The 21,953-nt window shown below is 36.9% G+C and overlaps 2 protein-coding genes across 2 annotated transcripts; both read left to right on the plus strand.

The window, feature by feature from the left end:
• The first annotated feature begins 3,019 nt into the window (after window positions 1-3,019).
• Window positions 3,020-4,742, plus strand: LOC108320908 (putative 12-oxophytodienoate reductase 11). The gene is made up of 5 exons (XM_017552506.2): window positions 3,020-3,149; window positions 3,225-3,365; window positions 3,439-3,569; window positions 3,682-3,858; window positions 3,956-4,742. Exons 1-5 carry the CDS (start codon window positions 3,070-3,072, stop codon window positions 4,561-4,563), a joined length of 1,137 nt encoding a protein of 378 aa, XP_017407995.1. The 5' UTR covers window positions 3,020-3,069; the 3' UTR covers window positions 4,564-4,742.
• Window positions 4,743-19,767: 15,025 nt separating this feature from the next.
• Window positions 19,768-21,581, plus strand: LOC108320907 (putative 12-oxophytodienoate reductase 11). The gene is made up of 5 exons (XM_017552504.2): window positions 19,768-20,065; window positions 20,143-20,283; window positions 20,357-20,487; window positions 20,600-20,776; window positions 20,851-21,581. The coding sequence occupies exons 1-5, from the start codon at window positions 19,986-19,988 to the stop codon at window positions 21,456-21,458; spliced, it is 1,137 nt and encodes a 378-aa protein (XP_017407993.1). The 5' UTR covers window positions 19,768-19,985; the 3' UTR covers window positions 21,459-21,581.
• Window positions 21,582-21,953: the final 372 nt, after the last annotated feature.

The following is a 21,953-nucleotide window of genomic DNA, read 5'->3' on the forward strand; positions in this document are numbered from 1 at the left end:
TGAGGCCATGGAAGGCAGAGCGGTTGTGAGGTCGAATGACCGAATTTCTGATGGCCGAATGGCCGAATTCCTGATGGCCGAACACTTGATGGCCGAATGACCTAATGCTTGAACACTCGAGGCCGAATGGTAGAATGCCTGTGAGGCCGAATGGCCGAATACGTGTAGGACCGAATTGTCGAACGGTTGAATGTTGTACACTTGATGGCCGAATGACCTAATGCTTGAACACTCGAGGCCGAATGGTAGAATGCCTGTGAGGCCGAATGGCCGAATACGTGTAGGGCCGAATTGTCGAACGGTTGAATGTTGTACACTCGGCGCCAAATTTGGCTAAGTATTTGAGGCCATGAAAGGCCGAACATTCAAGCCCGAATGACCAAATACCTTTGAGGTACAATGGCCGAATGATTGTAAATTCATAGAAGCTTGTTGACGTTGATGGTTTCTTCTACCAGGATCAATATGTAGGGGTGTGGTTGACATGATGACGTTGAGACTGCGTCCTTGTCTGGTTCCTTGTGGTTACAAGGAATGCCCCCCAGTCCCACGGTGAGCGCCAAAATGTTTCGGTAGGGATTTTTTGGGACCGAGAGACGTACCTTTCTAACGTGTATTCCTTCCTTCTGAATGCCTGGACCGCATAAATCGCCTGCCTTCCTTTAGTCTGAGCCGCTCGCTCTTGTACGACCGCTCGGTCTTCAATGGAAGCCGCACGATTGCCTTCTTGACAAAGACATGAGGTACCTGCAAAAGACACTCTGACACCCAAGTTAGGCATGTGATTGAAGAACTTTGGTTCTTAATTGAATGTTTAGTGAATGATTATCACTATTTGAGTATTTAAGAACATGAGTATGGGTTGAGAGTGAATAAAACATGATTACACTAATCAAGTAGAACATGAAAAGCAAGAAAGAAGAAAATTACAAAAACCAAACTTATGGACAGAGAGATTGCTAAACATTTTTAATTGTAACGTAATAACTTAAATTAAAAAATAAAGAAAAATGTTAGAATAAGAAATAAAGTATTTAATTTCTCCTTCCCATGTACCTATGGTTATAATATTTGATTATATTTACTTTTTGAACTTGAGTGGTGTTGTTCAATTTTATTTACGGTTATTTACTCTGATTAAAAACGTTATTTTAACGTTATTTATCTATTTTAAATTTTGAATAATAAAATCACATTGTCTTAAACTTTATCTATCATCTTGTATATTAGTTCTTAACATGATTATTTTAAATTGAAATTATATTTATCAAATTGTATTTAGTATTTTTAATTTTATTTTGTTGGTAATCATTACCGAATATATAATATTTAAATGTTTAAATACCGTAGTAATAACTGCAACAAATTACCAGAATATTATTTAAAAACATCGTTGACACTCTCCCTTCAATATAACTAGCAACGCATTTATAAGATTTTTCTGATCAGGCAAGACAAGCACCGAGACACCCAGATTTAAAATCTTATTCAGAATTTCATCACATCAATCCTCCAGCCGTAGTAAGCATCTAGTTCAAGACCATAAATTTCAATCCTGACATAACACTTAATGTAACTATAACCACCCATAAGCTCTAGAGACAGTTGTTATTAGATGGAGGTTGTTATTGTTAATATGCACAAAAATATGATGATATTTTTTATTAATTAAAAATATTTGTAATTAATTAAAAATGTTTTTCATTAATTTAAAAATAACTTTGATTGATTAAAATATTTAAAATCTCTCCCACACTAAGTTATTTAAATAACTCTTGATTTTAAAATATCTTTGATTAAAAATATCTGTCATTAGTTCAAACAAAAAATTGATAGATTAAAATATTTAAAATCTATCATTTAAATAACTTTGATTAATTTTAAAATATCCATTGATTATAAATAATTTGGATTGATTTAAAAAAATATAAATTAAAAATTCTCACTTATTATACAAAACAGTTTTGGCCCAAGGTATATATAGTTTACAAAAATCATTTTTGTCTTTCATTCTCTCTTCCACTCTCCTTATTTCTCACATTTTGTTTACTTTTTTTTCTCCCTAATTTATACATTTTGTTCATGTTATTTTCTTTCCTACCTTTGGTTGTACAAATTAGATATATCTATAATCATAAAAAATACATGATTAGATATTTATAATCATAAAAAATACATGTTTATACTAACTAGTGGATAAAGTACTTAATTCCTCCTTTTCCATATAGCCATGATTATATTTACTTTTACTTGAGTGGTATCGTTCAATTTTATTTACGGTTATTAAAATCGTTATTTTGAAGTTAATTATCCATATTAAAATTTGAATAATAAAATCACTTAAACTTTATTTATCGTTTCGTTTATTAGTTCTTACATAACTATTTTAAATTGAAATCATATTTCTCAAATTGTATTAGTATTTTTAATTTTATATTTTAAACCATCATTATCGAATATATAATATTTAAAATAAGACATAAAGGAAAAACATGAATGAATGTAGACTGCTTTTTGGGGACAGATTTTCTAAAAGGGTTCTAATCAAACACCAATTGGATCATTATAGCAATACGAACAATTTAATCATTCTTTATTAAATTCATTAATAAATAAATAAATAGTCAAACTAATATTCTTCACCAAAATATATTGTAAACTTACGTGCAGATACTCGTCATTAAATATTTATTAATTAAAAATAAAAAAATAAAACAGGAGCTATGTGAATTCGATTTCCCCAACAAAATTCAGTGTTATAGTGTGTGGGCCGCATTGGGCTTCTGCTTTATTGACTTTGTTTTCTCTTTCACACGTGCGAATTAATAAGCTCGATGTTGCTTTGGCTAACCACGTACGTGGGTTCTGGTTCGGGGTGATGTAAGAATGTATGCGAAAATGGAACCCAGGTCGTAGGGTCCAACAAAGCCGACTGCTTTTACGCAATGGCACACGTCAGCCTCGCTTCTCTGCAATCCTTCTCATTCTCTATATAAGTAAACCTCCGCCATTACTCCGCCACTACTCCTCCACTACCCTCCTCCACTTCAACCCTCACACCCTCCGCACATGGCTGCTCCCGCCACTTCCCACCAATCAAATCCTCTCATCACTCCCTACAAGATGGGAACTTTCAATCTCTCTCATAGGTATTTACTCTCTCAACCACCTTCTTCCATTTCATTTTCCGATCAACTCCTTTAGTTTTCTCTTCTTTGTTTCAGAGTTGTCTTGGCACCGCTGACCAGACAGAGGTCCTACAACAACGTTCCACAACCGCACGCCGTCCTTTATTATTCTCAGAGAGCCTCCAATGGAGGCCTTATCATTGCCGAAGCCACCGGAGTTTCCGACACCGCTCAAGGGTATTATTCTTATTCTCTCATTCTTCTCATCTTCATCTTCATCTTCATTCCATAACACATCTCATTTGTAAAGGTATCCCGACACGCCTGGAATATGGACGAAGGAGCAAGTGGAAGCATGGAAACCCATTGTCGATGCTGTTCATGCCAAAGGCGCTGTCTTCTTTTGTCAGATTTGGCACGTAGGAAGAGTTTCAAATTCTGGTCTTTTATCCTTCTCCTTCATACTCAATTCAAATCTAATTTCAAGTTCAATACTTTAGGGTTGTTGGATGATAGTTGACCAAGAACTCTCTGCATTCTGATTTGTGTACAGATTATCAGCCAAATGGACAAGCACCCGTATCATCTACGGACAAGCCACTCACACCGCAAATTCGAAGCAACGGCATTGATAAAGTGCATTTCACGCCACCACGGCGCCTGAGGACCGATGAAATTCCTCATATTGTGAAGGATTTCAGACTTGCTGCAAGGAATGCCATCGAAGCCGGTAATTAATAATTAACTTCCTTCATATTTCAAAACATTCTGTATGATTGTTTGACAAGCTAACTAGAGTGACGTGTGTGTGGTTGTGGAAATTGTAGGTTTTGATGGGGTTGAGATCCACGGGGCACATGGCTACATGCTGGAGCAATTTATGAAAGACCAGGTGAATGACAGAACAGATGAATACGGTGGATCCCTCGAGAACAGGTGTCGATTTCCTTTGGAGGTTGTTGAAGCTGTTGTTAATGAGATAGGATCGGATAGAGTTGGAATTAGGCTGTCACCTTTTGCAGAGTATGCAGAATGTGGGGACTCAAATCCCAAACAGCTGGGGCTTTACATGGTTAACGCCCTGAATAAGTATGGTATTCTGTACTGTCACATGGTGGAACCAAGAATGAAAACTTTTGCACAAAAAATCGAATGCCCCGACAGCCTGGTACCTATGAGAAAGGCCTTCAATGGTACTTTTATAGCTGCTGGAGGTTATGAACGGGAAGATGGGATGAAAGCCATTGCTGAAAACAGAGCTGATCTTGTTGCTTTTGGTCGCTGGTTCTTGGCTAATCCAGATTTGCCGAAGAGATTTGCTCTCGATGCTCCTCTCAATAAGTATAACAGAGAAACATTCTACACCAGTCATCCCGTTCTTGGCTACACTGACTACCCTTTTCTTGACGAGGACTCCAACGGTGTAGCATCCTAGTATTTGTACGACATAACATTATGTGATCCTTGTAGACAAATCAAATATCTGAAATAATGTCCTTTTGGTTGCTATTTGTAACGTTTCTTATTAATGCAGTAACTAAAATAAATTCTGTCTTTGTATTTACATGTTTTCGTATTTAATAATTGTAAGCAAACAAAATATATTAAACTGTACCAATCATAATATATGGCAAAAGAAGTGCAATCCGTACCTTAAAAATGCTACCAAACAAAGAAAAAGAAGTTCCATAGGAGAATTGAACTTTGATGCATTAAATGCTTTAAGTACAACGACGATAAATATTGCAACAAAATGTTGATCATGTTTTAAATGTTACATCATATCACACATAATATTATTTTTGACAATTCCCTTTTATGATTTTTAAGGGTAGTCATGTCTCCATCCAGCAACATTTGCAACAATATGTACTTTGACGAGACCACCATTTGATATGTTACTTTGTGAAACATATTCAAACATTGAATATGAAAACTGTTGTTCCTTTATATATTGTCGAACATTCCCACATGAAAAATAATCAAATTTAATACTTAACAGGTATATATGATTATTCTGATGTTTTCTTTTTTAAATTTACCACATGCAAGATTTGTACATAGAGTATAAGTTGGTTGTGAAGTGGATATTTACCAAATTTAAATACACATTGAATAATATGAAAAAAGAAAAAAAAAGAGTAAAAGCTACTATGAAAAAAAAAATTGTGAGTTTTTCTAAAATAATTGTACTTGCTAAGTAACAATATTGGTAGATGTAAATCTTAAAATTGTCATTTATTATGTGTTTTTGTTTTAAAAAAATTAGTGTACTTTCATTACAATATTTATTATGTAATTTTCACCTACGGTTATATAATATGTGTAATAAAATAATAATTGTTTTAACATTTAATTAAGAGTAATTTTTTTTTAACCTTGCGAGTTCTTCCCGCAAGATAGGTCCTCGTTTTCTAAAGTGTATAAAAATGGTCCTTAATTTTGAAAATTGAGATCAATTGAGTCCTTTCCGTTAAGTTGGCTGGACGACGTTAAAAAAATTGATTAGTGGGATGCTGAGATGACGAAATTTTACTAATTGTTTGCCAGTTTTAGGGAATTCCCCCCATCCCTTTTATTAATTGTTGTATATCACGCCTGATCGCCGCTGTCTCCTCCTTGATTCCCTCCACCGTAATCTCCAAATTGTCCACTCTTCCCTCCATCTTGCTTCCCATCGCTGATTCCTCTCCTTTTAGGATCCGGCAGGTCGGACCAAATGTTAGGTTCGTTAATCAAGAACCTAATGTAACTCACTTCTCTTCACTCCAACACAACACAAGAGTACTGAAAACAATGATTCTTTATTCAACACACATACAAGGATACAATGCCGAGAGCTTAACCTCTCCCTATCAGGATACACGTCCCTAACAATCAATAGTATTTACTTCGCTACCCCCTCAACCTACCCTCTCGGCCCTTATATACAAACCTCCTAACTACCCACTCTAACTGCCTTGGCAGTTAGGTTGTGTACCAATATGTGTACCGGTTTTCCTTCTACTATATACCAGTAAAGGCCTATCATAACTCATCTAAAAATTTTACCTATAACAACCTATAAAAAGCATCCTAAGTACACTAAGTTATAGATGCAATTAATTATGTGTCCAAACAGTACACTTTCATTCATATCCTTCTAACTGAGTTTTGCTAATGGTTTTTGTTTTGTAGTGATCTGATGGGTAATGTTAGAAAGGTGAGATTATTCCTTTTTTTAATTTATTTTATTTAAATGTGGAATCCCGAAATATAGTCATTAATTATTTGTTTTGTTATTATGGTTTATTTTACACAGAAAATATCCGGTGAAGGAAGTCCTTATGCCCCGGAAAATTGGCCAAAAGAAGGTGACATCTGGCGCTGAAAAACCGGAAGTAAAGTGACTTCCTCTGGAAAACATTATAAGCACAGATCACTCCATCTGCCTCCCAGATTATTTGCCATTTTAGAAGAAGAAGAGAGAAGGGAGAAGATCTCTCTCACCAAAGTGTTTAAAAGCAAGGCTACATTTATCCGATACATCCAAAGGTATTTTCCAGGCACGGATCCTATCAGTGTTTTGGATACTTTTAAATGGACCATTCTGATAGGTAAATTTTCTATAAATATTACTGTATCTTCTTGCACTATTAATATACTTTTCTATTTACTAATACTATGTTTATCATGTGCACAGATGACAAAAGTGAGAGTTCGCTGGACTGTTCAAAACTTGAAGTAGATAAACTTCTTGATTCTTTCTGGAAATCTCTGGAAATTCAGTATGACATAATGAAAGAAAAGCTTGAAGACCAAAATAGCAAGTTAGAAAACTTAAAGCATGCTTTAAAAGTCTACCCTGCTGCAGCAGAGGATGCTGTTGCTGACCTTGACCTCTCTCCTACGGGTCATCTGTTAAGAAGCAGAATAGAAGACGAGAACTTCAAATTCGGGGTGTTAAGCAAGATTGCAAATAATTTTGGTGATACATCTACCACCCTCTTAAAAGAGCATTTGAAATTAGTTGAATAAATAGCTGTGTAATGTTGATATTTGAACACTTTTTCCTGTCAAAAAAATAAATGTCTAGGCAAGACCATCAAAGTTACAAAGGGAGGCTTGTGGATATTCATATCAAAGTTTGAATATGTAACTAGTTTTTTTTTTCCACTATCTACTGCTGTTTTGCTGCTTTGTTTTATTACTTGACCTGCAATCTTCTTTTTCCTTTTCCCCATTAGTCTTCTTGTTCCGATCTCTCGTTATAATATCTGTACTGTAGGATACCTAATTCACCAACAGTCGACCGGTAACCCGGGCGACCTAACGACAGTTAAAACTAATAATAAGGGTATGCAATACAAAGCTCGCTCGCACGACATCTCATATGTTTATGTCCATACGTACGACGGTCGACATATAGTTAGCGATATCATAGTAAACGGTTCAGCAGTTAAGAGTAGGTTTAATCCTTTTTGACATCCCTATTTTTGTACGAATGTCTGAGATAGGTCCTCGTTTTCTAAAGTGTATCAAAATGGTCCATAATTTTGAAAATTGATATCAATTGAGTCCTTCCCGTTAAGTTGGCTGGACGGCGTTAAATTTATTAAGTCGTGGCACGCTGACGAAGCAAATTTTAATGACGTGGATCAAATTCATTTGCACGTGGACCTACAGCACCGTCGAGTACTCTCCTTCTCTTCCCTCCTCTTCTCTCCCTCCCCCTCCCCCCGCCTTCGTCTTTCTCATCGATCTTTCCTCCCCCGACGACCAACTGCTCTCCCTCAAGAAGGACCTCCTCCTCCACCACCACTTCCCCGATCACGCCCTCGTCGCTCTCCTCACCTTCGATGTTGTTTGCGATGGTGCTGTGGCGAAGATGATGGTGGTTCGAGATTGTCGAACTCGCGAAGAGAGACGCGATGAGGATCGCGATTCTGGGTGGTTGTTCCTTCTACTATATACCAGTAAAGGCCTATCATAACTCATCTAAAAATTTTACCTATAACAACCTATAAAAAGCATCCTAAGTACACTAAGTTATAGATGCAATTAATTATGTGTCCAAACAGTACACTTTCATTCATATCCTTATAACTGAGTTTTGCTAATGGTTTTTGTTTTGTAGTGATCTGATGGGTAATGTTAGAAAGGTGAGATTATTCCTTTTTTTAATTTATTTTATTTAAATGTGGAATCCCGAAATATAGTCATTAATTATTTGTTTTGTTATTATGGTTTATTTTACACAGAAAATATCCGGTGAAGGAAGTCCTTATGCCCCGGAAAATTGGCCAAAAGAAGGTGACATCTGGCGCTGAAAAACCGGAAGTAAAGTGACTTCCTCTGGAAAACATTATAAGCACAGATCACTCCATCTGCCTCCCAGATTATTTGCCATTTTAGAAGAAGAAGAGAGAAGGGAGAAGATCTCTCTCACCAAAGTGTTTAAAAGCAAGGCTACATTTATCCGATACATCCAAAGGTATTTTCCAGGCACGGATCCTATCAGTGTTTTGGATACTTTTAAATGGACCATTCTGATAGGTAAATTTTCTATAAATATTATTGTATCTTCTTGCACTATTAATATACTTTTCTATTTACTAATACTATGTTTATCATGTGCACAGATGACAAAAGTGAGAGTTCGCTGGACTGTTCAAAACTTGAAGTAGATAAACTTCTTGATTCTTTCTGGAAATCTCTGGAAATTCAGTATGACATAATGAAAGAAAAGCTTGAAGACCAAAATAGCAAGTTAGAAAACTTAAAGCATGCTTTAAAAGTCTACCCTGCTGCAGTAGAGGATGCTGTTGCTGACCTTGACCTCTCTCCTACGGCTCATCTGTTAAGAAGCAGAATAGAAGACGAGAACTTCAAATTCGGGGTGTTAAGCAAGATTGCAAATAATTTTGGTGATACATCTACCACCCTCTTAAAAGAGCATTTGAAATTAGTTGAATAAATAGTTGTGTAATGTTGATATTTGAACACTTTTTCCTGTCAAAAAAATAAATGTCTAGGCAAGACCATCAAAGTTACAAAGGGAGGCTTGTGGATATTCATATCAAAGTTTGAATATGTAACTAGTTTTTTTTTTCCACTATCTACTGCTGTTTTGCTGCTTTGTTTTATTACTTGACCTGCAATCTTCTTTTTCCTTTTCCCCATTAGTCTTCTTGTTCCGATCTCTCGTTATAATATCTGTACTGTAGGATACCTAATTCACCAACAGTCGACCGGTAACCCGGGCGACCTAACGACAGTTAAAACTAATAATAAGGGTATGCAATACAAAGCTCGCTCGCACGACATCTCATATGTTTATGTCCATACGTACGACGGTCGACATATAGTTAGCGATATCATAGTAAACGGTTCAGCAGTTAAGAGTAGGTTTAATCCTTTTTGACATCCCTATTTTTGTACGAATGTCTGAGATAGGTCCTCGTTTTCTAAAGTGTATCAAAATGGTCCATAATTTTGAAAATTGATATCAATTGAGTCCTTCCCGTTAAGTTGGCTGGACGGCGTTAAATTTATTGTGTCGTGGCACGCTGACGAAGCAAATTTTAATGACGTGGATCAAATTCATTTGCACGTGGACCTACAGCACCGTCGAGTACTCTCCTTCTCTTCCCTCCTCTTCTCTCCCTCCCCCTCCCCCCGCCTTCGTCTTTCTCATCGATCTTTCCTCCCCCGACGACCAACTGCTCTCCCTCAAGAAGGACCTCCTCCTCCACCACCACTTCCCCGATCACGCCCTCGTCGCTCTCCTCACCTTCGATGTTGTTTGCGATGGTGCTGTGGCGAAGATGATGGTGGTTCGAGATTGCCGAACTCACGAAGAGAGACGCGATGAGGATCGCGATTCTGGGTGGCGGTTCTCGTGGTTTTGACGGAGGCTGGTGGCACTGTTTGAAGGTTGACGGTGGTCCGGGGTTGTGCGGCGGTCAGGCAAGGGCTCGCGTGAAGGAGATGGTAGCAAAATGAATTGGGATTCTGGCTTGGAGTTTGATTTCGGCGTTTAGGGTTCGAAGGATTTTTTAGATCGGATTGGGTTTTTGGATATGCAGGTCTGAGATGATGATTGGGAAAATGAATGGTGGCACGGTGATGATGACTTGTGGCTGGCGGTGCGGTGGCACGATGTTGTTTACAGTGGTGCTGTGGCGAAGATGATGGTGGTTCGAGATTGCCGAATGATACGACTGTCGCGGTCATACAAATTTGATGTGCACAGAAATTAATGCAGTAAAACTAGGAAGTGAAAGAGAAGACACATTTTTTTATATAAATTTTTTTTTTTAAAATATAGATAATTTGTAAAGTAAGAAAATCAGAATTCTCCCCTAATTCGCAAATTAAGAAAATTAAGGGAAGAAGGAATAGGAAAACTCCCCTGATTATGGTGGCAGTTGCCAAATTTGGATTATCAGGGAGATGTCTTTTGCCTCAGGATCCAGCGATAAATTTTTTATGAGGAACTGCTTCATCAATATTGCCATATCATTCACAACAAGATTTTTCTTCTTTCTTTTCACAACAATTTGTTTCAACAATATCTCTCCTTCATTAATCATGCATTCCTTAATGTCAGCACCTGCATTTTCTTTTAACTCTGCATTCTTGTCATCAAACTCACATTTAATAGCATTTGTAATAAACTTAGAGTCTGGCTGTAACGCATAATCAATTTCAGCACAAATGTAGCAAGAACCAGATTCGCAATCACATTCAAAATTTTCAAAAAACTGTGTTAAATCAAAGTTTAGTCCTGACTCTATAAAATCATCAGATTGCACAGTTTCTCTTTCAAAATCAATATTGACGCAACTTTTACCAATGGGTTCAATGGCTGACACTGAATTAAAAATTTTAGATTGGTCAATCGAATTTGTATCAATATCAGTCATAAACCTTATAGAATCAATGTGCGTCAAATCACATGCATTTGAATGTGTAGGCAAATTAGGTAAAATTGGAATCTCAGGTTCAGAATAAAACTGCTTTTGCTCACTGAGAAGTTTCTTACCAAACTCCAAGTTATCAGCTGCATCCTCAGGGCTATCAGTGTCGGAATCCAGAACAAGCTGCTCAGGTTCTTCCTTTTCTACCTCAATTGGACTTTCACCAGCCAGCTTGCAGAGCAACTTCCTCGCTTCTGTTGGGGTTATATCCATCCAACATCCACCAATAGCTGCATCCACAAGTATCCTTTCATTGTCTAGGAGCCCTTCATAAAAATAAGTCAAGAGCAAATGCTCTGGAATTTGGTGGTTTGGACAAGTTGTGCAGAGCCTGTTAAACCTCTCCCAATAATCTGCTAGGTTTTCTTCTTGAAACTGCTCAATGGCAGTGATCTTCATCCTAATGTTGGTCACCTTTGCTGCTGGAAAGAACTTGTCGAAGAATTTTTGTTGTGTTTCCTGCCAACTATTAAAAGGATACTGGTATATGAACCAGTCTCTTGCTTCATCTTGCAGGGACATGGGAAACATTTTAATCAACATTGTCTCCTTGGAAACACCAGCAGGCCTCATAGATAAACACACCAAACTAAACTCCTTGAGGTGCCTGTATGGATCTTCATGTGCCAACCCAAGGAATTTGGGAAGACACTTGACTAGATCATACATCCAGTCTTGAGAATCTGTCATTTTCTCTATTCTAGTTCAAAACCTATCTCAGACCTGGACTTTCACTTCAAGCAAGGATTATAAAAAAATATACAGAAGCATAACATGGAGTAAAACTAATATTTTCAGTTTTTTTTTTTTTTATAAATTTTTTTTAATTAACAGACATAATACAAAACACAACACAATAAAAATATAAAAGACAAAACATATATTACAACCACGTAATAAAACAAAAACAGTAAAAATCTAAAACAAGAACCTGGACTGAAGTGACAACGCCGCCAAAATTTGCTGAAGGTGTCGTTGTTGCCTACAAAAATATACAAGACAAAACACACAAAACAAACATATTAACAGAACAAAACTTTATACAACAAAAATCTAAAACCAAACCGTCATTGGTCCCCGGCAACGACGCCAAAATTTGATATGACTGTCGCGGTCATACAAATTTGATGTGCACAGAAATTAATGCAGTAAAACTAGGAAGTGACTCCTAGGTCGTCTCTCAAGGACCAATTTATGTGGTTCAGTCTCAGATTTATCACGAAGTGGGGGGGTTTGTAATTTTTGTTGATGCGGAAAAATAAATAACACTGACTGGAATTTAAATAAAATAGAATTTAAAAACACTGAAATAAATTTTAAAGACTGTAAAAACCAAACGGTAAAAGACGGTAAAAATAAAAACACTTGACTGGAAATGCATTGATAGAAAATAAACCGTCAAAATAACATTTGAAAGTAAAATGAACTGAAAAATACATTGACATAATTTAACGGTGCAGAAAAATATTAAACGGTAAAATAAAGAGAGACGGTAAAAATAAAAACACTTAACTGGAAATGCAATTTATCAAAGCTTTTAACACTTAAATTAAAATCAACAGTACAACTAAAAATAACACGAGCAAAGGTGACACAATTCTACTGCTTCAGAAATTAAAACTACAATTGCATTGTTTGAAATGGAATTTCAGAGAACGAAAGAGAAAGAGGCGAGAGCCTCTTCCATGGCTGCCCTAAACTACTCCTAAAATCTAATAAAATATCCTCCTCCAGTCTTCTTCTCTGCTGCTCCATTTTATAGCCCAATTCTGAAGTTACTCCCGTGAATACCATCCTCCAAAGTGCTTCTCTCCTATGCTGAACGTGAGTTGTGTGTGAAGCATGCTGACAGGGATATTATGCTTGCTGCCTCCTCCCTTTTGTCTCCCATTATCACCTTTTTTAAATTTATCTCAGCCTAATGAATACGTGAATATCCTTCCAGTGGGCTCCCTTCACCATTTCATTCTTTGTCTTTTTCTTCTTTGTTTTGGTCGTGGGCTCCCTTCTCCTTTCACGTGTGTGATGGGTGTGAGCTGCTGCCAATGTGCTGGACGGGTGGAGTTTGGACGTGAAGACCGTGAGTGCCTCTGCTCCAGCCAGCCGTGACAAAGCTTTCTCGCTTCTGCTGGACGTATCTGGCCGTGTTATTGGCTTGCTTCTCTTGTTTTCCATCACAGCTAGACCGTGCGGTGTGTCTTCCTCTCCACCTGCTGGACGAACCAAGCTGCTGTCATGGCATTCTCCTTGACGTGTTGCTGCCCATGGGGTGTGAGTTTTCTCTCATCTACTCCCTGGCTTGCTCCAAGCTGGACGTGAATTGCTGGCCTCCCAAACCCGTGAGCTTCCTTGCTTATCTTCTCAAAGAAAGAAGGCGTGAAGGTGCAGTTCCCCTCTTCTTGCTGCAGCCACCGTGTGCTACTGCTTCTCTTTGCATGGACCGTGAAGCATCTATTCTGCTGGACCAGCAGCTGAACTGATTCAAGTTTGCTGGAAGGAGTTGTGCTGCTGGACGTGGAACCAACCCAGGCTGTGTCGTCTCTTCATCTTCAAAGCTGGACCAGACCCCGTGGTGAACTCTTATGCTTTCTGCACTTGCTGGACTCCACTTTCTCAACAACATGTGTGCCGCTTCTGTTCTCTAGCAAAGTGAACCTTCAATGCACCGTGAAGGTGGCTTCAAGCTGGACGTCTTCTTCTTTGCTGTGTACACACTGCTGCTATCCCACCAGGCGCACACTGCTGCAAGCTTCTTCCTGCTGGTGTGGACGTTGGTGTTGCTTGTTCTTCTTTGCTTGGACTGCTGGAACGTGTCAATCTTGGATGCTGCCGAGAAGTGCTGGACGTGAAGAATTGCCTTGTGCTTCCTTTCTTCAAGTTTGGTGGATGGAAGCTGATTTGATGCTGGAACGTGTGAAGGCTGAATGTGGAGCCTAAACAAATGCACCCTACCACTTCCAATTGAGTTTTTTTTTTTTTTGCTTGTGCAATATAAATCAATATTCTATTCTTTATTCCTCAATCACCAAATGCATCTGGAACAAAAGTAAAATCGTGCACACCATCTCCATTTCAAATGAAAAGATGATTTACTAAGTGGTTAATGGACCCCTTAGGTTAAACATGTTCCGTGTGATTTCCTCCAAATTAATGGTTACTTTCTCCCACAATTCAATCTCACGTTCCAGCCAAGAAATATTGTGGTGGCTCCCACTTTCTAGGAAATTTCTCCATTTTGTCTTATGCCGTGAATCACTTTTCCAGAATAGCCTCCACTTCACAGGTAATGTCTCTCCACAATATTAAAATAAAGGAAACATTGGTTGCCACTTCCAACGTACACACTCAATCATGGCCGTGAGATGCATTAGGAAACCATCAAAGAATTAAGTTGCTCTCTTCTACTGATTTAGCCAATTCGGTGTACAAAATGCTCTTTCAAATGTTCCACAATATTATTCAATATTTTCCCTGCAATTACTAATACAAATAATTAGCTCAGATAATTCAAATTAGTTAAAATAAGAATTACTGGTTAATTTAAGCATAATTAGTAAAAACAGGAAAATACTGGACAATTAAGCACAATTCCCTGATTAATTTTAGTACAATAAACTAAGTGAAGTGTAGAAAATATCGACTCATCACCGAACTCGCGAAGAGAGACGCGATGAGGATCGCGATTCTGGGTGGCTGTTCTCGCGGTTTTGACGGAGGCTGGTGGCACTGTTTGAAGGTTGACGGTGGTCCGGGGTTGTGCGGCGGTCAGGCAAGGGCTCGCGTGAAGGAGATGGTGGCGAAATGAATTGGGATTCTGGCTTGGAGTTTGATTTCGGCGACTTCCTAGACCGATCGTCCTAGAGAGGAGACGATCGGTAGTGAGAAGACAATTGAATCTATCGAGCGGTAAGACCGATCGTCCAAGAGTAGATGTCGAGCGGCACGAGCGACAGAGCAGATGACGAGCATACCTGTCGAGCGACAAGCTCGATGACGAGCGTACCTGTCGAGCGGTACGAGCGACAGGCGTTAAGGACGAGCGGCAACAATAAGATCTCAATCATCCGAGCGTTAAGGACGAGCGGCAACAATAAGATCTCTGTCAGAAGACATCCATTCCACATTCTACTCCACCTCCGCCACTCGCCCTCCAAGGTGCACCGGCACTGCCATTTCCGTCGCCCTCGGACTTCTAGAGTCTTGCCTTGTCACCACAGGCTCCAGGATCATGCTCTTCACCTCCGGACCTGCCACTATTGGACCTGGAATCGTTGTTGATTCTGATCTCCGCCAACCCATCAGAACCCACCATCATGCTCTTCACTCCCATTCATTCTTTGCTTCCTACAATTCCTTCTTTTCTCTCTCAAAAACCCTAATTCCCAATTTCCCCAATCGCTTCTTCCTTCTCGCCCCGTCGCTAGGGTTTGTCTCCTTTCCTCTCTTGATTTCTCCAATTCCCCTTTCTCCGTCTCTTCTCTCTCTGAATTGAACTTTGCGCGTAGCGCTTTAGGGTTCCGATTCGCCGGGGAAGATGAGCACGCAGAAGAAGCGCGCGTTCCAGATAGAGGCATTTCGTCAATTAAGCCAGGTCAATGCCACGTCAGTAACATTTCGTCATCTCAGCATCCCACTCATCAATTTATTTAACGCCGTCCAGCCAACTTAACGGGAAGGACTCAATTGATATCAATTTTCAAAATTAAGGACCATTTTGATACACTTTAGAAAACGAGGACCTATCTCAGACATTCGTACACAAATAAGGATGTCGAAAAGGATTAAACCTCTTTTTTATTATCCTGTATTTATTTAAATAATCAAAGAAAACCATGAAATTTGTATGTACGTCCATATGATTGAACATTACAAGTCGTTCACCTAGGTCGAATTCCTTTTTATTGAGTTCTTAAACTGACCTCCATCCGTCAACTTCCAAGATTAAGTTCCACCTAGGCCAAGCTCTATTCCTGATCGAGCCATGATGAGAAATTCCTACAAGTCGTCCACCTTAGCTGATACAACAATGTTTAAGGAAAAGCTTGTGTAACACTTCAAATTTTAGGATGCTACAGATTTAAAAAAAACTTCTTAATACTTAACTCATATACCATTGCAAGATACAGTTTAATTAAAAACTTTCATTTATTATAACTTAATTTTGAAAACTTTATAAATCAAATGCAACTATAAAACATTTAAAAAATTCCATTACAAAACTATTAGTATTGAAATTAAAATCTTATAGTTCTCCCATATATCTCGTTGCTCGACTTCGCTCTAACTACATCTGTAACAACACCTATTCCCGTACAAGTACGATCATTGCAGGTGAAAACAACATGCAAGAGTGAGTCAACAGAATCGGGTCATATAAACATACTTAACTAATAAATATCAACTTAGAATAAGATTTTCGAAAATTACATATCATCATACACCTACATACATCTTCACATGACATCACATCAAATCATTTACACCCGTACTATCCGAATTCAAAGTCATCAGCATATAAACATACAATCATTTCGTAAAATTAACCGATTCACACCCAAACTCACTCAGTCATTCACTAACTCGTCAAAGTAACTCATTCACTATATATTGAATCACCACCATATCACTCACATATAACATAAGGTCGAGTGTCACCTCTCACCACTCTCTTAAAGAGTTTCACCGAGCCGATACACTTTACCATACTATTACACTACGACATTTCCCACCACTCTCTTAGAGCTTTCCCAGACAAGTATATGCTTCCCACCACCCTCTTGGGCTTCACCGGACAAGTATACACCCCACCACTCTATTCTCAAAGAGCTTCACTAGATAAGTATCAATGCTCCTTCCACCACTCCTCTAGGAACTTCACCGAATATCACCAACATAAACCCAATTTCACAAAAATAAACAATATTATACTCACACCATCAAGCAGCAAACCCTTATGTGATTGACACTGTCGAAACAATAATAAAACAATTATTAAACTAATGACAAGTGAACCAAAATAATCAAAAGAAAAATATATACTATATACACCCTTTTTCTACTAACTAACACCAAATTCATTAAAATAAAATAAATTTAATATATCCAGGCATAAATGGACTCCACATGAGTCCACAAAAACTAAAACAACTCAAGTGCACCTAAGTAAACTACCCATCCTTTCTTTACTTTTATATTAATTAGAATCACATATATAAAACTCAGTTCATATTTATAATCATCAAAAATACATATTTATAGTTACAAGTATTAATGAAAAAACTTAAATGAAATATCTCCTAAAAAGCAATAAACTAAATACTATACAACCAGCCATAGATGAACCACATTGAATAAGATTTCTTTTTCTGTTATCTCTTTTTACTTTTTGTTTTTAATTTCTTTTTTGCTTATTAACGACTTCTCACTCACACAAGGTTGTTTTTATTTGTTTTCACGAAATAAATGATGATATATAATCTACTTAGACAATATTTCACAACATTAATAAAGGGGATTTCCTTTTTAAGTACTTTTTGGTGTCTACAATTTTTTCCAATTTCACCCATTAAGTAATTTCTTTTTTAAATATGAAGTCAACCATAGTTTCGTCTTAACTTTTTTATTACATTTCTTTCTTATTTCAATATATTATTCTATATGAAGTAAATCATATTTTAAAACGTGTTCATACAGGAGGAAAAGGTGTTTAAATTTCAGTTCCTTTTATTTACTAGAATTTAAATGTAACTACTTTATGTTCGGTGGGACATTTTTATTAAAGGAATACTTTTATTGTTTCAATATTCCAACAGGTTGATGGAATTCGAGCAAATTATTCTGGTTTGTTGGTATTTTCAAGTGGACCATGACAATTTTGACTGCTATGGAAGTGTTGACCATGCTGAGTAATGTTTTCAGATAAACTTCTATAATCTTATGGGTTACCCTTGTTATTCAGAAGATTTTATTTTAAAGATGTTTACTTTATGAGCAGATAAGAATTATAAAGAAAAAAAATTAATGTTTTAAAGAGCACTAAATTCCAATAAATATACTAATTCAAGTTAAAGTATTTGTATAGGTATGGATAGATTACCACCTTTTAAAAAAAAGTGATAATAATTCTTTTTTCAAAAGAAAACACAGGACTCACAACACCTTATAAAGAATCTACAATATTTATAAGGAAAATAAAATATTAATTTTCATAGTATATAAATAGGTTTTCCATCCATAAATGGATTATAAGTAATTCTGTATTATTTGTTTCTTATATAATAAGACTTGTAATCATTACTAGTAGTATTTATAAAACGAGAGAATTTTTTCTTTAATATAAATTTTAAGGGAACTAAATAAAATGTATTCTACATTTTTTTTTAAATGTCATTGATAAGATATCATAGACATGGTTGGAAATGGCCAATTCGTCATAGGTTCCAAATATGAAGCGTCACTATTTTAAAAAACTTTATCATTTTAAAAAGAAATCAATTGAAATAATGTGTAATTTTAAAGACTACTTTGTTGTTTAAAAAAAGAAACTAAAAAATCAATTGAACTGACTATGACAACTTCAAATACTAAAATGAATTTAGTAATTAAAACGGTGTTCCTATACTTCATGTGACTTGATTTTTTAATTTATTTATCTTTTAGTTATTTTAATCTTATTATCATTTAAATAAAATTCCGTCTCAAAATTTAATCTAACAATTAATATAAATATGCAGTTAAGCTGTAATTAAAGTTAGGAAAAAATATATATAAAAAACCAAACTTACAATGAATTAAAAGTATAATTAAATACAATAACAAGGGCTAGTTTAATTGAATTTGTTTCTTCTATAATAAGACTTGTGGTAGTTTGCCACACAGCCCAGCCCAAATACTATTGGGCAAGCTTATTCTGGATTTTTCAAGAAAATAGAAAGTCCATCTCTTTTTTCTTCTCTCAGTCCCTCTATTGGTTCATATGTGCATTACACTAATCAGGTAGAAATAAGAAGTAAAACAGTAAGAAAGAGGAAAAATACAAAAACCAAACTTGCACAGAAGATGAAATTGCTAATTTTTTTAATTGTAACGTAATAACTTAAATTAAAAAATAATGTAAAATGTTAAAATAAGAAATAAAGTATTTAATTTCTCTTCCCACGTTACTTATCTATTTTAAATTTTGAATAATAAAATCACATTGTCTTAAACTTTATCTATCTATATTAGTTCTTACCATAACTATTCTAAATTGAAATCATATTTATCAAATTGTATTCAGTATTTTTAATTTTATCTTTTCGTCAATCATTATCGAATATATAATATTTAAATATTTAAATACTGTGGTGTCAACTGCAAGACATAACAGAAAAGATGAATCAATGTAGCCGGCTTTTTGGGGAGACAGATTTTCTAAAAGGCTTATGATCAAACATCATTATAGCAACACGAACAATTTAATCATTCTTTATTGAATTCATTAATAAATAAATAGTCAAATTAATATTCTTTACAAAAGATATTGTAAACTTACGTGCATATACTCGTTATTAAATATTTATTAATTAAAAAACGAAAAACAAAAAAGGAGCAATGTGAATTCGATTTCCCAACAAAATTCACAGTGTTATAGCGTTTGGGCCGCATTGGGCTTCTGGTTTTTTGACTTTGTTTTTCTTGCACACGTGCGAATTATTAGACTTGATGTTGCTTTGGCTAACCAGTTGCGTGGGTTCTGGTTCGGGGTCAAACAAAGCCGACTCCTTTTACGCAATGGCACACGTCAGCCTCGCTTCTCTGCGATTCTTCTCACTCTCTATATAACTAAACCTCCGCCACCGTCCTCCTCCACTTCGCTTCCAAAACCACTCAAATTCAACCCTCACACCCACCGCACATGGCTGCTCCCGCCACTTCCCACCAATCAAATCCTCTCATCACTCCCTACAAGATGGGAAATTTCAATCTCTCTCATAGGTATTTACTCTCTCAACCACCTTCTCCCGTTTCATTTTCCGATCAACTCCTTTAATTTTCTCTTCTTTTTTTTTCAGAGTTGTCTTGGCACCGCTGACCAGACAGAGGTCCTACAACAACGTTCCACAACCGCACGCCGTCCTTTATTATTCTCAGAGAGCCTCCAATGGAGGCCTTATCATTGCCGAAGCCACCGGAGTTTCCGACACCGCTCAAGGGTATTATTCTTATTCTCTCATTCTTCTCATCTTCATCTTCATCTTCATTCCATAACACATCTCATTTGTAAAGGTATCCCGACACGCCTGGCATATGGACGAAGGAGCAAGTGGAAGCATGGAAACCCATTGTCGATGCTGTTCATGCCAAAGGCGCTGTCTTCTTTTGTCAGATTTGGCACGTAGGAAGAGTTTCAAATTCAGGTCTTTTATCCTTCTCCTTCATACTCAATTCAAATCTAATTTCAAGTTCAATACTTTAGGGTTGTTGGATGATAGTTGACCAAGAACTCTCTGCATTCTGATTTGTGTACAGATTATCAGCCAAATGGACAAGCACCCGTATCATCTACGGACAAGCCACTCACACCGCAAATTCGAAGCAACGGCATTGATAAAGTGCATTTCACGCCACCACGGCGCCTGAGGACCGATGAAATTCCTCATATTGTGAACGATTTCAGACTTGCTGCAAGGAATGCCATCGAAGCTGGTAATTAATTTCCTTCACATTTCAAAACATTCTTTATGATTCTATATGGTTCTTTATGGTTGAGGAAATTGTAGGTTTTGATGGGGTTGAGATCCACGGGGCACACGGCTACATATTGGAGCAATTTATGAAAGACCAGGTGAATGACAGAACAGATGAATACGGTGGATCCCTCGAGAACAGGTGTCGATTTCCTTTGGAGGTTGTCGAAGCTGTTGTCAACGAGATAGGGTCGGATAGAGTTGGAATTAGGCTATCACCTTTTGCAGAGTATGCAGAATGTGTGGACTCAAATCCCAAACAGCTGGGGCTTTACATGGTTAACGCCTTGAATAAGTATGGTATTCTGTACTGTCACATGGTGGAACCAAGAATGAAAACTGCTGCACAGAAAATCGAATGCCCCGACAGCCTGGTACCTATGAGAAAGGCCTTCAATGGTACTTTTATAGCTGCTGGAGGTTATGAACGGGAAGATGGGATGAAAGCCATTGCTGAAAACAGAGCTGATCTTGTTGCTTTTGGTCGTTGGTTCTTGGCTAATCCAGATTTGCCAAAGAGATTTGCTCTCGATGCTCCTCTCAATAAGTATAACAGAGAAACATTCTACACCAGTGATCCCGTTCTTGGCTACACTGACTACCCTTTTCTTGATGAGGACTCCAACGGTGTAGCATCCTAGTATTTGTACGACATAACATTATGTGATCCTTGTAGACAAATAAAATATAAATTCTGTAACTGAAATAATGTCCTTTCGGTTGCTATTTGTAGCATTTCTTATTAATGCAGTAACTAAAAGAAATTCTGTCTTTGTATTTACATGTTTTCGTATTTAATAATTGTAAGCAAAGAAAATATATTAAACTGTACCAATCATAATTTAAACTCAATTACGCTTGGAAAGATACCAAAACACAATATATGGCAAAAGAAGTGCGCCTTAAAAATGCTAACAAACAAAGAAAAAGAAGTTCCATAAGAGAATTGAACTTTGATGCTCAAAATGCTTTAAGTGCAACGACGATAAATATTGCAACAAAATGTTGTTCATGTTTTAAATGTTACATCATATCACACATAATATTATTTTTGGCAATTCCCTTTTATCATTTTTAAGGCTAGTCATGTCTCCATTCAGCAACATTTGCAACAATCTGTAGTTTGATGAGACCAT

The sequence above is a fragment of the Vigna angularis genome, chromosome 10 (assembly GCF_016808095.1).
Source record: "Vigna angularis cultivar LongXiaoDou No.4 chromosome 10, ASM1680809v1, whole genome shotgun sequence".
In the NCBI taxonomy this organism is placed as follows: domain Eukaryota; kingdom Viridiplantae; phylum Streptophyta; class Magnoliopsida; order Fabales; family Fabaceae; genus Vigna; species Vigna angularis.

Bases quoted from the DNA above. Each gene is read 5' to 3' on its own strand.
- LOC108320908 (XM_017552506.2), top strand. From the start codon at position 3,070: ATGGCTGCTCCCGCCACTTCCCACCAATCAAATCCTCTCATCACTCCC. The intron at 3,366-3,438 runs GTATTATTCTTA...TCATTTGTAAAG, and splicing joins GTTTCCGACACCGCTCAAGG to GTATCCCGACACGCCTGGAA. The intron at 3,570-3,681 runs GTCTTTTATCCT...ATTTGTGTACAG, and splicing joins AGGAAGAGTTTCAAATTCTG to ATTATCAGCCAAATGGACAA.
- LOC108320907 (XM_017552504.2), top strand. From the start codon at position 19,986: ATGGCTGCTCCCGCCACTTCCCACCAATCAAATCCTCTCATCACTCCC. The intron at 20,066-20,142 runs GTATTTACTCTC...TTTTTTTTTCAG, and splicing joins AATTTCAATCTCTCTCATAG to AGTTGTCTTGGCACCGCTGA. The intron at 20,777-20,850 runs GTAATTAATTTC...AGGAAATTGTAG, and splicing joins AAGGAATGCCATCGAAGCTG to GTTTTGATGGGGTTGAGATC.